Source organism: Ceratotherium simum, chromosome 35 (assembly GCF_057802395.1).
Source record: "Ceratotherium simum simum isolate JZ-2026a chromosome 35, ASM5780239v1, whole genome shotgun sequence".
Classification (NCBI taxonomy): domain Eukaryota; kingdom Metazoa; phylum Chordata; class Mammalia; order Perissodactyla; family Rhinocerotidae; genus Ceratotherium; species Ceratotherium simum.
The window spans coordinates 4,253,410-4,266,356 of record NC_141934.1 but is presented as its reverse complement, the minus strand read 5'-3'; the positions used below and the strand labels follow the sequence as shown (position 1 = coordinate 4,266,356).

Below are 12,947 nucleotides of genomic sequence, written 5' to 3'. Positions count from 1 at the left end.
CTCCAGCCGCACCCTCACGTCACCCCGGGGGTGTCCACTCCACAGCCGGGTCCCTCATCCAGCCCCAGGAAGATTCCCACTGGAGCCACATGTTCCACCGCGGCCCTGGACGTGCCAGGGATTGGGACAGGCAGCTGAGCGCCTCATTTGCGTAGGTCAGGTGTCACCGTTTCCGGTTCTCAGAGAGAAGAAGGACCCGCCCTGGTTGCCCCCAGCCCCAGAGAGACAACAGAGCCGCGTGACCAGACCCTGAGTCCCGCCCGCCCCGACCACACCCCCGTGTGGCCCCGCCCCTTCCCGTCGCGGATCGGTGGTCCTTTCTCTCCACAACCACTACTCTTAGCCACGCCCCCGCGGTGGCCCGTGGGTCCTCCCTATTGGTCCTTCCCAGCTTGCCGCGAGGAGACCAGGGCCTCATTGGCCACACGTTCTCCTCCGGCCCGCCACAACCACCACAACAACTGACACGTGCTCAACCGCGGGGCCTGCTCATTGGCCCGAGTCGTGACCCGCCCACGCAACTCCCCCGTCCCGCCCCAGGCTCCCGGCCTCCTCCTCCTATGGGTTACGTGGCCCAGGCCCACGCCCTCTAGACGGACTCTCGGACGGAGATTGGCCAAAGCCGGGCAGGCGGGGCTTGGAGTCAGGTTAAATAGGGCGCTGGCTGTCGGGCCACGTGCGTCTGGGAAGGGTCAATTTTATGGAGGGGCTGGCGGCCGAGTTCCTGCAGGTGACCGCGGTGACGCGGGCCTATACCGCGCCCTGCGTCCTTACCACCCACGGCGTGTTGAGCCGGGTGGGCGGGCCGGTCGTCGCCATGGTTACAACCCGGGGCGGCGGTCGCCGTGGTTACAGCCCTGGAGGGGAATCGCCATGGTTACAGCCTGGGAGGGGCGTCGCCATGGTTACAGCCCCGGGGCGGGGCTCGCCTTGGTTACGCTGGATCCCGGGCAGCCCCTGACGCCCCCCTGGTTCCGCAGCAGCTGGAGCTCCTCAGCCCCTTCCAGCTCTACTTCAACCCGCACCTCGTGCTCCGGAAGTTCCAGGTGAGGCCGCCCCGCCCCTGCACCTGCCGCCCCGCCTCGCCCGCCCCCGCCTGACCGCGCGCCCCTCGCAGGTCTGGAGGCTCGTCACCAACTTCCTCTTCTTCGGGCCCCTGGGATTCAGCTTCTTCTTCCACATGCTCTTCGTGTATCCTCCCCGCGCGGACAGGGCGGGGGCGCGGAGGGGGCAGGCGGCCCGGCGGGAGGCGCCAGGAGCGGGGAAACTGAGGCCCGGCCCGGTGGCCCTTCCTATACGGACGCCCAGGTTCCGCTACTGCCGCATGCTGGAGGAGGGGTCTTTCCGCGGCCGCAAGGCCGACTTCGTCTTCACGTTTCTCTTCAGAGGCGTCCTCATGACCGTATCCTTCAGGGCTCTGCCATCTCAGGCCGGGCGCCTCTGCTTCCGGCGTGTGTTGCCGTGGGGCCCGACTGAGCGCCCAGCCGGGGAGGGACCGAGTAGGTCACTCCAGCTTAGGAGGCACTGAGCGTGCAGCATGTGCTGAGTCCAGGTGCCAGGGCTAGACCCTCAGTGCTGGGCACAGAGTACCACAGGGGGATGCAGGAGAGCTAGGTGGGGTGTCTGGGGGCTGAGCCCTGATGCCAGGAGCAGGAGAACGTGGGGCAGGGAAGGGCAGTGGTTGGAGACTGGGGTGAGGTGGAGAAGCAGGGCAGATCCCCAGGGGCCTGACTGGAAGGGCACACTGGATGGGGGGAGGGAAACCAGTGGAGGATGGCAGGGGTTGAGGAGTCAGAGGGCCCCCGGACAGGGCTGAGGCCGGCACCTGGGGAGGGCCTCCCAGCACCTTAACTCGGGCCCAGCAGCTGGGGCTGCTGGGCAGCCTGTTCTTCCTGGGCCAGGCCCTCACAGCCATGCTGGTGTACGTCTGGAGCCGCCGCAGCCCTCGAGTGAGGGTCAGCTTCTTCGGCCTCCTCACCTTCCAGGCGCCTTTCCTGTTCTGGGCGCTCGTGGGCTTCTCCCTGCTGCTGAGCAACTCCATCCTCGTGGACCTGCTGGGTGAGCCTGCCCGTCCATCCAGCCCACCCCAAGCTGGTTGGCTGTCACCTGAGGGTCTGTGGGAGGGCCACCCCAGACTGGCTGCTCTGCCACAGCCCTGCCTCCTGCCCGCACTGGACCTCTCATCTGTCCCCCTCCCCTCCTGCCCTCCCAGCGTCTCTCTTCTTACAGCCCCTTGAACAAGCCAGCCAGCCTGTAGGTTTCACATCTTCAGGCCTGACCTGCTGGTGATTGTGTGGGTCCTGACCGGGGTGGGGATGGGTGGGTCAGGGTTCCCGCCATGGCTCCTGCTCCTTGGATGTCCTCAGGCCCTACCCTCCCCAGGTCCTGCCCACTTCTGGGCCCTGTAAGCCTGTCCTTCAGGGCCCACCCAGGCCTGCCCTGGGCTGGCAGTGTGTGCAGGACACCGGGCACCTGGGCTCTGGGGCCTGAGGTTACTCTGGGCCTGGCTGGGCCTCCAGGGCTGTGCATGGTTGCCTGGCGCAGGCTCTGCTGGCCCCGGGCTCTGGACCGTGGAGGGTGGCCTTGGCATTCCCCAGCTCTCCCCAGGGATTGCCGTGGGCCACATCTCCTACTTCCTGGAGGATGTCTTCCCCAACCAGCCTGGAGGCAAGAGGCTGCTGCTGACCCCCAGGTTCCTGTAAGTGTGGGGATGACAGCCCTCCCCCTACACTCCCTCAGCCGGCTCCCTGCCCTGTGGAGGACCCTGCTGGCCTCAGCTCGGCATGGGCCCCTCCCCACAGGAAGCTGCTACTGGACGCCCCAGAGGAGGACCCCAATTACCTGCCCCTCCCCGAGGAGCAGCCGGGACCCCTGCAGCAGTGACCCCATCCAGGGCAGGGCCAGCCCCAGGAGCCCGTGTCCCGGCCTCTGGCCGGCCTCCATCCCACCTCTCACCCCTGCTTGCGGTAGAGCAGTCTGTTCTGGAGGCTGGGCCTGTGCCCAGGGCCCACCCGAATAAACAGAATGACCTGCAGCCTCTTCGCCCACAGCACTGCTCCCCTGCCTCGGCCAGCCACCCCCTTCCATGCTGGGCAGGGGCTGCTGGCCTTGACCCAGGGCCACCAAGCCTGGTCCTGCCCTGCCCACCCTCTGCCCTTGGGGTGGGGCTGGCCCAGGGCACACCTCTGCTCCCGCCAAGCCTGGCCTACCCTCTCTGACCAATTGTATGTGGAAGGATAGGAGGCCCAGAGAGGGTGATGAACCTCCCCACGGTTGCCCAGCAAGAGCTTTGAGCTCACAGATGGCACACAGGGAGTTCTCATCTCAGCCCTGCCAGCGCCTTGATGGGCATTGGGCAAACTCACCTGTATTGGGCCTCTGCTCCCTGCCAGTGAGCGAGGGGCTGACCAGATCTCGGTGGCGGGGGCCAGGACTGGGCTGTCCTGGTTGTGCTGAGCCCGGTCTGCAGGGCTCCTGTCTGTGATGCTCTCAGGCCGATGGCTCACTTGGCCCCTCTTGTCCCTCACTAGTCACTGCCAAGTGGACCTTTGTCCCATTTTCAGAGCTGAGCAGCTAGTAGACTTGGCCAAGGCCCCGTGGGTTCAGGTGCAGAGGAGGGCCAGGACTGGGTCCTCTGCCCTTTCTGTGACCCTGAAGCCTTGAGATGTTTTCCCTCAGCAGAGTCCTGTGACTGGCTGAGCAGAGACCTCTGGGAAGTTCTGTTCCTGCCGTGTTTAGCTGAGGACTATGGGAGCCTCATCTGACCACGCAGCTCACTGTTCTCTTCTGTAAAGTGGGCGACCTGGCCAGCTCTCCTTCTTGTCCCAAACCTGTCCGAGTTACGGTTTATCCCTGGAAGGTCAGCAGCACGGGGCTTCTCCAGCCACCTGTCATGTTCACGGGTGACAAAAGTATTAGCCATAGAATCTGACCTTGATTTTGGAGTGAAACCTTATGGAGCAGCAGTGGGCTCTGCAGTGGTGTGGGCCAGCCGTGTCTGAAGTGGGGGCCCAGCCCCTGGGCCTGGTGCCCTGGCCCTTCCCCAGGCCTCTCCCCGCAGGTGGGCCGGCCTTCCCAGCGGGGTTGAGGCAGGCAGAGTTCCTTCTGTCCGGCCAGCTGTGGGGGCCCAGGACTGTCCCCTGCCCCATGGACTGAGCACACACCTCAGCAATGGAGCCCACCAATTTCCTAGGTCAGCCGGGCTTGGGTCTGGAATCTTATCTTTGTTCGGGGCCTTCCAGTGAAGCCCAGCTGTCCCTGTGCTGTGAGGTTCCAGCCAAGTTCCACTCCTGGACAAAGGGAATGGGTTTGAGGAGCCGTCACATACTAGGATGTGCTCCCAGGAGCTCCCAACCCAGAGGACCAGGCCCATCTGCCCCTACATCCTGGCAACCAGGATCCCCAGTCCCTACTCAGAGCTCGGCCCTGCCCAGCGTGGGGCTCGGGCTGGGAGACAGGAGTCGCAGGGCCGCTGCCCTGCTCCCAGGGAGCAGAGCAGTAGTGACCCTGAGCCCTGCTCTGGCACGTAAGGGCCTGCCAGCAACTGAGGAAGGTGCCAGGGGTCCAGGCCTGTTACCTTCAGTAAGACTGCAGCTGTGCGCCCAGTTCACCAAGTCGTACTTGGCTAAGTGAGGAGACCCACAGGTGCGGCCCTCACGGATCCCACATCCCTCCTGTAGAGTGGGGACATTTCCACGTAAGAGATGAGGATGCAGAGGGAGCGGCAAGCTCATCAGAGACAGAGCTAGGGAGAGGCCAGAGCAGGGCTTCCTTCTCTCCACCCCACCCCACCCCCCCCAGCCAGCTCTGGGCTGGGCCTGCTGCTCCCCATGTGTCCTTCCTCACAACCTGCCTGGGAGGGGGAGCTGGCCTGGGCCACGGCACCAGCCAGCAATGGAGATGGGCCCCAGTCCACCTGTTCTGAGTGCGCTGCTGGGAGGTGCAGGAGACGTGCACGTGCACACCAGCCTGCGTGCCCAAGGGCCGCAGTCTGGCTACTGCAGCTGCTGGAATGCAGGCTGGTGACGTCCCTGCAGTGCCCACACAGGACAGGGCCTCTGCAAGGGACGGCAGAGAAGCCACGATCCCGCCTGGGGGCGGTCTGACCACCTACTTGGACCCAGTGGAGCCCAGGGACAGCAGGGGAGCCTGCGGCTGCTTCATAAGCAGCAACGGGGGCGGGGGCGGGGCTGTCACTGAAAGGCAGGTGGGCCCCCTGCCCTCTGAGCCTCTGGACCACACTCCTCATTTCTCCCTCTGTGCAAGGATGTGTGGAGCACGGGTCGGGGGTGGGAAGTGGGAGGGCCTAAGGAAAAGCAAGGGCTGTGCTCTGACTCAGGCCTTGGGTGGCTGAGAGCAGGGCCCTGGAGGCCTGTCACCCTCCACCTGCCCACCTGGGATCTGATGCAGAGAAGGGCGAGAGGCCTAGCCCCCCAGCCTTGGCCCCACACTACCCCCATCCAGGCCCCGCACCTTGCTCTCCCCCATCCTTATTTTTATGCCACCGCGTGGAAGAAATGGAACATGACCTGTTGCCTTTTTTTGACCAAGTCTTGCTAGCCCTGCCTGGGGCTCCTATACAAAACCACAACCCCAAACAAGGCCTCTCCCTGACCAGAGACCAGGGTGGTGGGGACTGGGGCTCAGCAAATGGGATGTGTGCCCGGGGATGGGTGACCTGGACGGCCCCCTGCCCCGTGCTCCTCAGGACAACCCTGGGCTACCCCCTTGCCAGAAGATGAAGGAAAGGCGGGCTGACCTTCTGAATGCTCCGTGGGAGCTAAGTGCCGGTAGGCTGGTTACCAGGCTGGGGCAGTGTTGGCCAGACGCCTCATCCGCCTGCAGGAGGGAAGAGGGCGGTGACCCAGGGCCAGCTTCCAGCTCTAGGTGGCTGCCCTCCCCCAGGGATCTAGGGCAGCCAGGAGCAGGAGGGGGGACAGACACAGGGCGTGGCAGGTGGGATCCCCAGCACCTGCCTAGGCCGGGGCCTGTCTGCTGCCTGGGGCCTGAGGCTGCCCTCTCTCCTGCCTGCTCAGGCTTGCCCACATCTCCAGGGGTCCTGATACCTGGGTCTGTGCTGTGGCCAGGGAAACCCACCCTGGGGGCTGGACAGGGACTCGTCACCCGGAGGCCTGCCTCTGTAAACGCAGGTCCCCTCCTCCTGGACACCAGGTCAATGGGGAAAGGCGATGGTCCCACCCTGCCTGGAAGACAGTGTCTGTGGGCAGGGACAGCTGCAGGGGCCTGGAGCGGGTACCTTGTGTTCCTGTCCTGGTCACGGATCTTCTTTTCCATCTCAGCGTCCGTCAGAGTCTCCAGCAGCGGACACCACTGGTCAGCATCGCCTGTGTTCCGGATGGCGATCTCCACCGTGGGCAGGGGGTTCTCACTGTGGGGCGGAGAGAGGAGTACCTGCTGGTCCACGGAGCAGCAGCTGGAAGGCCCTCAGAAACCACTGTGCACGCCCCCCTCCTCCAACAGATAGAACAGGAGAGCCAGGGCATGGTGGGAAGGCCCAGGCCTCTCCTGCCTCCTCCTCTGCCTCCTCCCCCCTGGGCCCATTTCTGTGCCCAGTTCCTCAGAGAAGCACTCCTGAGAGGGGCGGCCGGAGATGCTCCTGTCACCTGAACCTCAAGGCAGAGCCGCCAGGACCTCCCCTGGTGACAACAGTGCTGCCGCCATGACCCCAGGCTTCTCTTCAAAGGAGATTCTCAACAGGCCCTTTGCTGCTGCCTCAGCATCCCTGGGTCTGCGAGACTGGGCAGGGGCGTTCCCTGTGGAGGTCGTTCCCTGGACAGGACAATGTCGCTGGGCCAGCTGTCACCACTGGACCTGGGGGGAGGAGAGGGCTGTCTGCCTGCCAAGGCCAGGACCCACCAATCTGGAAACAGACAGCTGAAAGGAGACCGAGAGGGTCCACCCCAGGGTCCTGGACGGCTCCTCACTGAGGGCCGCTGGGCCGGCTTCTCCTGAAGGTTCCACACACTTACCTCACAGCCCACTTCACTGGGGCTGAACTGAGCCCCGGAGAGGCTGGGCTCTTTGCTTAGGGCACAGAGCTGAGCCCCGGAAGCCTCGTCCCCGACCACTCCACCCTGGGGTCCCTCAGCGATCGCCCCACGGGCCACCTGCGCCTCCTCCTGCCCAGTGGACACACAGTGGCGGTGGGGTTAGCCTGGGCGAAGGCTACGAAGGCTGGGGGCTGCTGAGCTGCCTCCTCTCTGGGCCTTGGTTCCTCTTTAGAGGCCCAGAGGCCACAGCCGCCAAGAGGGCCCATGTGCCCCTCACCTTCAGGGCTGACCCCCAAACCCCCAGCCAGGCAGACATCTCAGAGTGTGGCCCTAACTGTGGTCCTCTCTCGCCCCTTCCCGCTGTCCCCCTCCGGCCTCCCCAGCCCCTTTTCTCCCTCCTCCAGCTGACGGCCTGCTCCTCTCTCCTGAGGCTGAGCCCCCAGAAGGGCCGCCCTGCTCTCCCGCGGCCCTGTCAGGAGTCTGCCCCCCGCCCCGCAGCCTGGAGCCCGCAGAGCCCCGTGAGCTCTGGGAGGAGGGAGGGCAGGGAGGGCCCAGGGGAGGCGCCTGGCAGATGCTGATGGAAGAGAAGAGGACGGGGCCCCGGCAGGGCAGCCTTGGTTTTGACACCTCCTCTGGAAAATGGGACAATATCACTGCTATGAGGGATTTTCAGAGGATTAGTATTATTAAAGCAGCCTACATACATCCAGGGAGGGAGCTTCCTAGGGGCCAGGGGCCTTGTCACACTGCAGCCTGGCCCAAGGTCACCTGAGTGGTCGGTGGGAGAGGAGCGTCCACCAGGCCTGAGAGCAGAGCTCTCGTATCCCCGCCTGGTCAGCAGGAAGGGGACAAGAGCCGAATTCCGAGGCCAGGGATTTTACCTGAAGCAATTGGGGTGGAAGTTGCAACATTTCCATTTTGGCAATCTTGGCGGGAACTCGCTCACATTGCCACGTCACTGCAAGAGGAGCTGGGAAATTGAGTCCATAGCTGGGTGGCTCCATTCCAGCTAAAACCCTCCTGCTCTGGGGTAAGGAAAGAACACATTCTGGAAGACAGACAACTGTCTCCTTCACACCTACTCTGGAGGGTTGTTGTGGGGGTGAGGTGACGTTATGCACATGACGTGGCGCTTGTGTGTCAGTCAGCTTTTGCTGTGAGAAAACCCCCCTAACACTTAGCGTCTCAGAACAACACTCAGATCCTGGAACAACAACAGTTTAGCTCACCGTTGGGGCTGGTTCATTCGAGTGGCTCTCGTCTCAGCTGATCTCAGCTTCCTCGGGCTGTTTCGGTCAATTGCTGGGTTGGTTGGGTTGCTGGCGGACCTAGAGTGGCCCTGACTGGACCATCTAGTTTCTGCTCTGCAGTCATGCCCCACATAACGACGTTTCAGTCACTGATGGTCTGCATGAGATTAGTCCCAGAGAGCCTAGGTGTGGAGTAGGCTATTCCGTCTAGGTTTGTGTAAGTGCGCTCTATGATGTTCGCACAATCGCCTAATGACCCATTTCTCAGAACATATCCCCAGCAGTAAGTGGCGCATGTCTGTACTTAATTTCTCATCCCCCAGCTGGCTAGTGACACAGGGTTCCAAGAGAGTGAGGGAACATGCACAAGGCCTTTGGGGCTTAGGATTGGAACTGGCACCCAATCACTTCTGCCACATCCTGTTGACCAAAACAAGTCACAAGGCCAGTCAAGATTCAGGGGTGAGAAAATAGACACCATCTCTTGACAGGAGGAGAAACAAAGTCACATTGCCAAGGGGTATGGATACAGGGAGGGGAATAATCAGAGCCATTTTGTAAATAATCTACCGTAATTTGGCAGACAATTTATTCAATAAATGATGTCCAATATTATTAATCCATGACGGAAAATGTATTTTTCTATACTGTCTACTCATTTATTCGTTCAAGAATGTCTTGAGTGTTCACTCTGGGTCAGGCTCTATGCTAAACACAGTGGGTGCGTTTGGTGTGTTAGGCATTGTCTTGCTACCAAGAAGTTGAGTTAATTTTGTATCATAAAAGGAAACAAATATACTTCAGAGGAGATGCTGGTTCTCACCCTCAGCCCTTGACTGATGCCTGGTGTCCTCTTGTCATTTCCTGGAACCTCCAATGATAAGTTACCGTGTTATCTGTGACCCTCAGGATTTTGACTATGGGGCGGCTGTCTCTCTGGGCCTGGGTGAATTACCAATGAGCCACTTGTGGCTGCTTGTGGCTCTGTCTGCCAGAGGATGATGATGAACTTTACTTTAGGATGAACCTGACGGACCCAGCAGGAACTGACAGAGCCTTTGGAGAGAGAGCATAAACAGTCGCGAGTCAGAGGGCAGTAGAAGGAACACTTGCTTCCCCATAAAACGACTTCTCTGGCCTGCAAGATGAATCAGAGGCATAAAGGGTGACGAATGGGGGTGATTTCCAAAGCGTTTTGGAATAACGTGGGACCCGCAGGGAAGTCACGTCCAGTGGCTGCAAGACACATCTTGTGCCCAATGACATATTCTCTGTCTCTCCCCGGGTCCCTGGAGCCCTGCTCCCCCTCCTTCCCTATCAAACCCAAAATTCCTCTGAAGCTGAGGACCTTGGAGACCTGCTTTCTGGACCTGACGACTCCCAAAGAAAAGGAGAAGGCAAATGGGAGACTGAACCGCCCACGTCAGAGGGCCCTCCAGAGAGAAGCACTTGCCCTGTCCTGCCTGCCTCCCTCCTGCTCAGGCATCAGAATGACTCATGAAGAGGAGACAGGGCCATTCGCATCAGAAAGAATCACTTGTTGGGAGGTTTTCTCCCCAACATTTTCTGATGAAAAGTGTCAAACCTATAGCAAAGGTAAAGACTGTCATCCATCACAAGATTCCACCATTAACCTTTTATTTTTCTTGCTTCATCACTTATCTGTCAGTCAACCCCCTTCTTATTTTCTGACCCATTTCACAGTAAGTTCAGTCATCAGCGCACTCTGGCAGGGGTGTTTCAAGAGCACAGAGGTCAGGACTCACATCCAGCTCCTCAGTCACCAGCAGGGGATCTGCACTTTTCAGGATTATGAACCCCACTTTCAAGTGAGAAACTGAAGCGCAGAGGGGGACAGGACCTGCCCGGGGCCACACAGCAAGTAGGTGCAGGCGGGGGGAGCTCACCCACTCAGGGCCTTGATATTGGGAGCCTGTGCTCGGCCTTCCTGCTACAAAGGCCCCTGCAGGGTCGGCTCCTCTCGCTCTCAGCCCAGACCTGCCCCTGCAGGAGGAGCCCGGGTCCCCAGCTCAGCGACTGTGTCTCTGCCTTCCCCCAGCGCTGCTGCTCAGAGCATGGGACTTTGGCCAGATCCGGGCGGGGAGCCCACGGTTGGAACAGGGCTCCGACTTCTCTTGTCACCCTTGAACTAAGAGTTATTGGACCTCTTGAAATCTGTAAAATGGGCATGACAGTGCTTTCTGCCTCATGGGTTTAATGAGATCCTTCCTGGAGATGTGTGAATGCTGACAAGAGGTAGCTTTTATGAAAGTTTTCATTAATAAGTGGGGTCATATAAATCTCAGTCTATAAAGTCAGCCAGGCATAAAAGTGGTACTTAGTTTTTTTCCTATAACTAAACTCAGTTTTATTTTGAGCTCTTGTTTTACATGGGACTCCTCAAAAACAGACCCTAACATGAGGATTCATGTAAAAGTGACTCACACGGACATGGTGCCAGGAAGAGCTGACCCAGGAGTAGGCAAGTGAGGGGGTCAAGCAAAGTCCCGTGGAGGGTAACCTTCACTCAGTCCTGCAGGACACTGGGGACAGTGATGGTCTCACATCAGAGTCCAGAATGGGGGCACGGGAGCTGAAGAACTTGTATCTCCCTGTCCCTGCACCCGTCAGGCATCAGTTAAGGGCTGTCCTGGGGGATGTGAATAGCCGGGCACCTCGGATTCTCTGGGTGGACAGGCAAAGGGGGTTCTGGAAACCTGAGGGCAGCCCTGCCACAAAGGGATGCAGGTGCTGGCCATAGGGTGACCGAGCACATGGTGAGACTGGCATGAAAATTCCAGAAGGTCCAAGGATGGAGGCGGGGCCCTAATAGCATCTGCTGCAGAGCCCATTGCACCTCAGAGCAGAAATCTAGCCTCGGTCTAATTGGGGTGTCCCTGGGCGGCATACCTAGTGCCAAAGCAGGGCAGTGAGCTGGAGATCAGCTCCTTCCCTTCCAGTCTATTCCATCTGGCAACAGTTGCAACATCCTGACCTGTCTGGTCTTCGTGCATCTGCCTGTCTAGGTCATTGCCGAATGAGTCTGAATTTCTGACCAAGAGGTCCCTTCAGGCCCCCAGTATATGCTGTAGGAGCCCTTTCACACCGCTCTGGGCTTTAGGAAACTCCTCCTCCAGGACCCCAGTCAGCACCTGGATCACTCCTCTGCCCCCGCGCTGTGCTGTGCACAGGAATCTCAGGAGGGCGGGTCTCCAGCTCACAGGTCAGACCTATCCCGTGCTGGGCACTAAGAACCTGGAGGTCTTCCCCTCTCCCCTCCCCAGGTCACACCCCAGGGAAGGGTCAGTGCAGGTGCCTGCTGCTCTCGGATGTCCCCACCTACCTGGGGTGCTTCCCTGCCCCCCAGAATCACCTGGGAGTCAGGTGGGCAAGGACTAAGTCCTTCTCGGGGTCCTGAGCACTTTAGTTCTCTTACTCTCTGCTTCCTCCATTCCAGGAAGCTTTTCTGAGGATAAGATATCTGGTTTTTACTAAACATTCTTCCAAATATTTTATCGGCAGCACAGGAGGGCTTCTGAGTCTTCAGTGTCCATCAGAATCACCCGGGGACCTTAATCAAACTGCAGCTGTGTGCAGGTCCAGTCTCCGGAGAAAGACTTCAAAACTCACGAACCAGGGACGTGACTGCTTTATATGTCTTCTCTTTGTGTCAGCTCTTTCTCAGACAGAGGCGCCTGGCCAGCCACCTGCTGCCTGACTGCGGGAAAGGCTGAGCCGTCAGGACGCGCGGTGTGGAAACACCTCCAGTCGGTATGCAGAGCACCACGCTCCTGCACAGGCTTTATCCTGAGCGGGAGGCCCTTGTGAAAAGTTACCATAAGCTCTTTGATCACTCGACTCTAAGTGCCTCCTTGCTTCCATTGCTGTGTCCTCATTCCGCAGACACCCACAGTGACATGTGTGATTTGGGGTGGCTTTTTCTTCCCTCCTGCAGCAGACTCTTTGCCGGTTCCTCCCCCTGGATTGTTCTTTCTTTTTGACGGGTATGGGGTGAGGCAAAAATCCACTTGACCGAGGGTTCTTCCTGAAATCCATCCTCAGCGTTGCTCTGTGTAAACAGACCACTTGCTTCGGGGGCAGGAGGCGGCAGAGCCCTGTGCTCAAGAATGTGGATCTGGAGCTGACATCCTGTCTCTGCCACTGTTTAGCTTTGATTTCATTTCTCTGAGTCTTGTGCCTTCAACTGGAAAATGAGAGTAATAACGTGATCTACCACCAAGGGGGCTGTGAGGACTGAAATGAGCAAACGTACAGAAAGCACTTAGCACAGGAAACGTGTGGCTGTCACAGGATCCAGAACGGCGGTGTCTACAGTTGGGGTCTTGGCCTGAGGTTTCTCCTAAAAGTTTTCCAAGTAATGGCCAGCATTCCACTGGGAGCCTCTTCACTCCCATTTGGCTGCCAATGGTGAAGGAGAGAAGGACTGGGTTTGAGAAGCAGAGGGGGTTGGAAAATTCAGCCAGGGACAGGGGGCCAGTGAGAGGAGGGTTCTAAGTTTTTCTGGAGAATGTCCACTTTCCATTAGAGCAGAAGCATCTTTTAGGATCCCATGGCTCAGAAATGGCTTCGTTAGAAAGGACACTTGCAAAGAGTCGTGCGAGGGCAGATGGTAAACATTTGGCTTAGGTGATTTTCAGTTTTACATTTTAGAGAAGTCCCGGTTTGG

At 59.6% G+C, this 12,947-nt stretch overlaps 1 protein-coding gene across 2 annotated transcripts; it reads left to right on the top strand.

Annotated features, from left to right (window-relative positions):
- The first annotated feature begins 665 nt into the window (after positions 1 to 665).
- Positions 666 to 6,268, top strand: LOC106804001 (derlin-3-like). 2 transcript variants are annotated; one of them, XM_087423883.1, is made up of 7 exons: positions 666 to 796; positions 981 to 1,046; positions 1,118 to 1,191; positions 1,309 to 1,402; positions 1,863 to 2,058; positions 2,608 to 2,698; positions 2,802 to 5,701. In XM_087423883.1, the coding sequence occupies exons 1-7, from the start codon at positions 701 to 703 to the stop codon at positions 2,881 to 2,883; spliced, it is 699 nt and encodes a 232-aa protein (XP_087280009.1). In that variant the 5' UTR covers positions 666 to 700; the 3' UTR covers positions 2,884 to 5,701. The 2 variants fall into 2 exon arrangements, with proteins under 2 accessions (XP_087280009.1, XP_087280008.1); XM_087423882.1 differs by lacking the exons at positions 1,118 to 1,191; positions 2,802 to 5,701 and adding an exon at positions 5,708 to 6,268 and having other exon boundaries at positions 749 to 1,046; positions 2,545 to 2,698.
- The last annotated feature ends 6,679 nt before the right edge of the window (positions 6,269 to 12,947 follow it).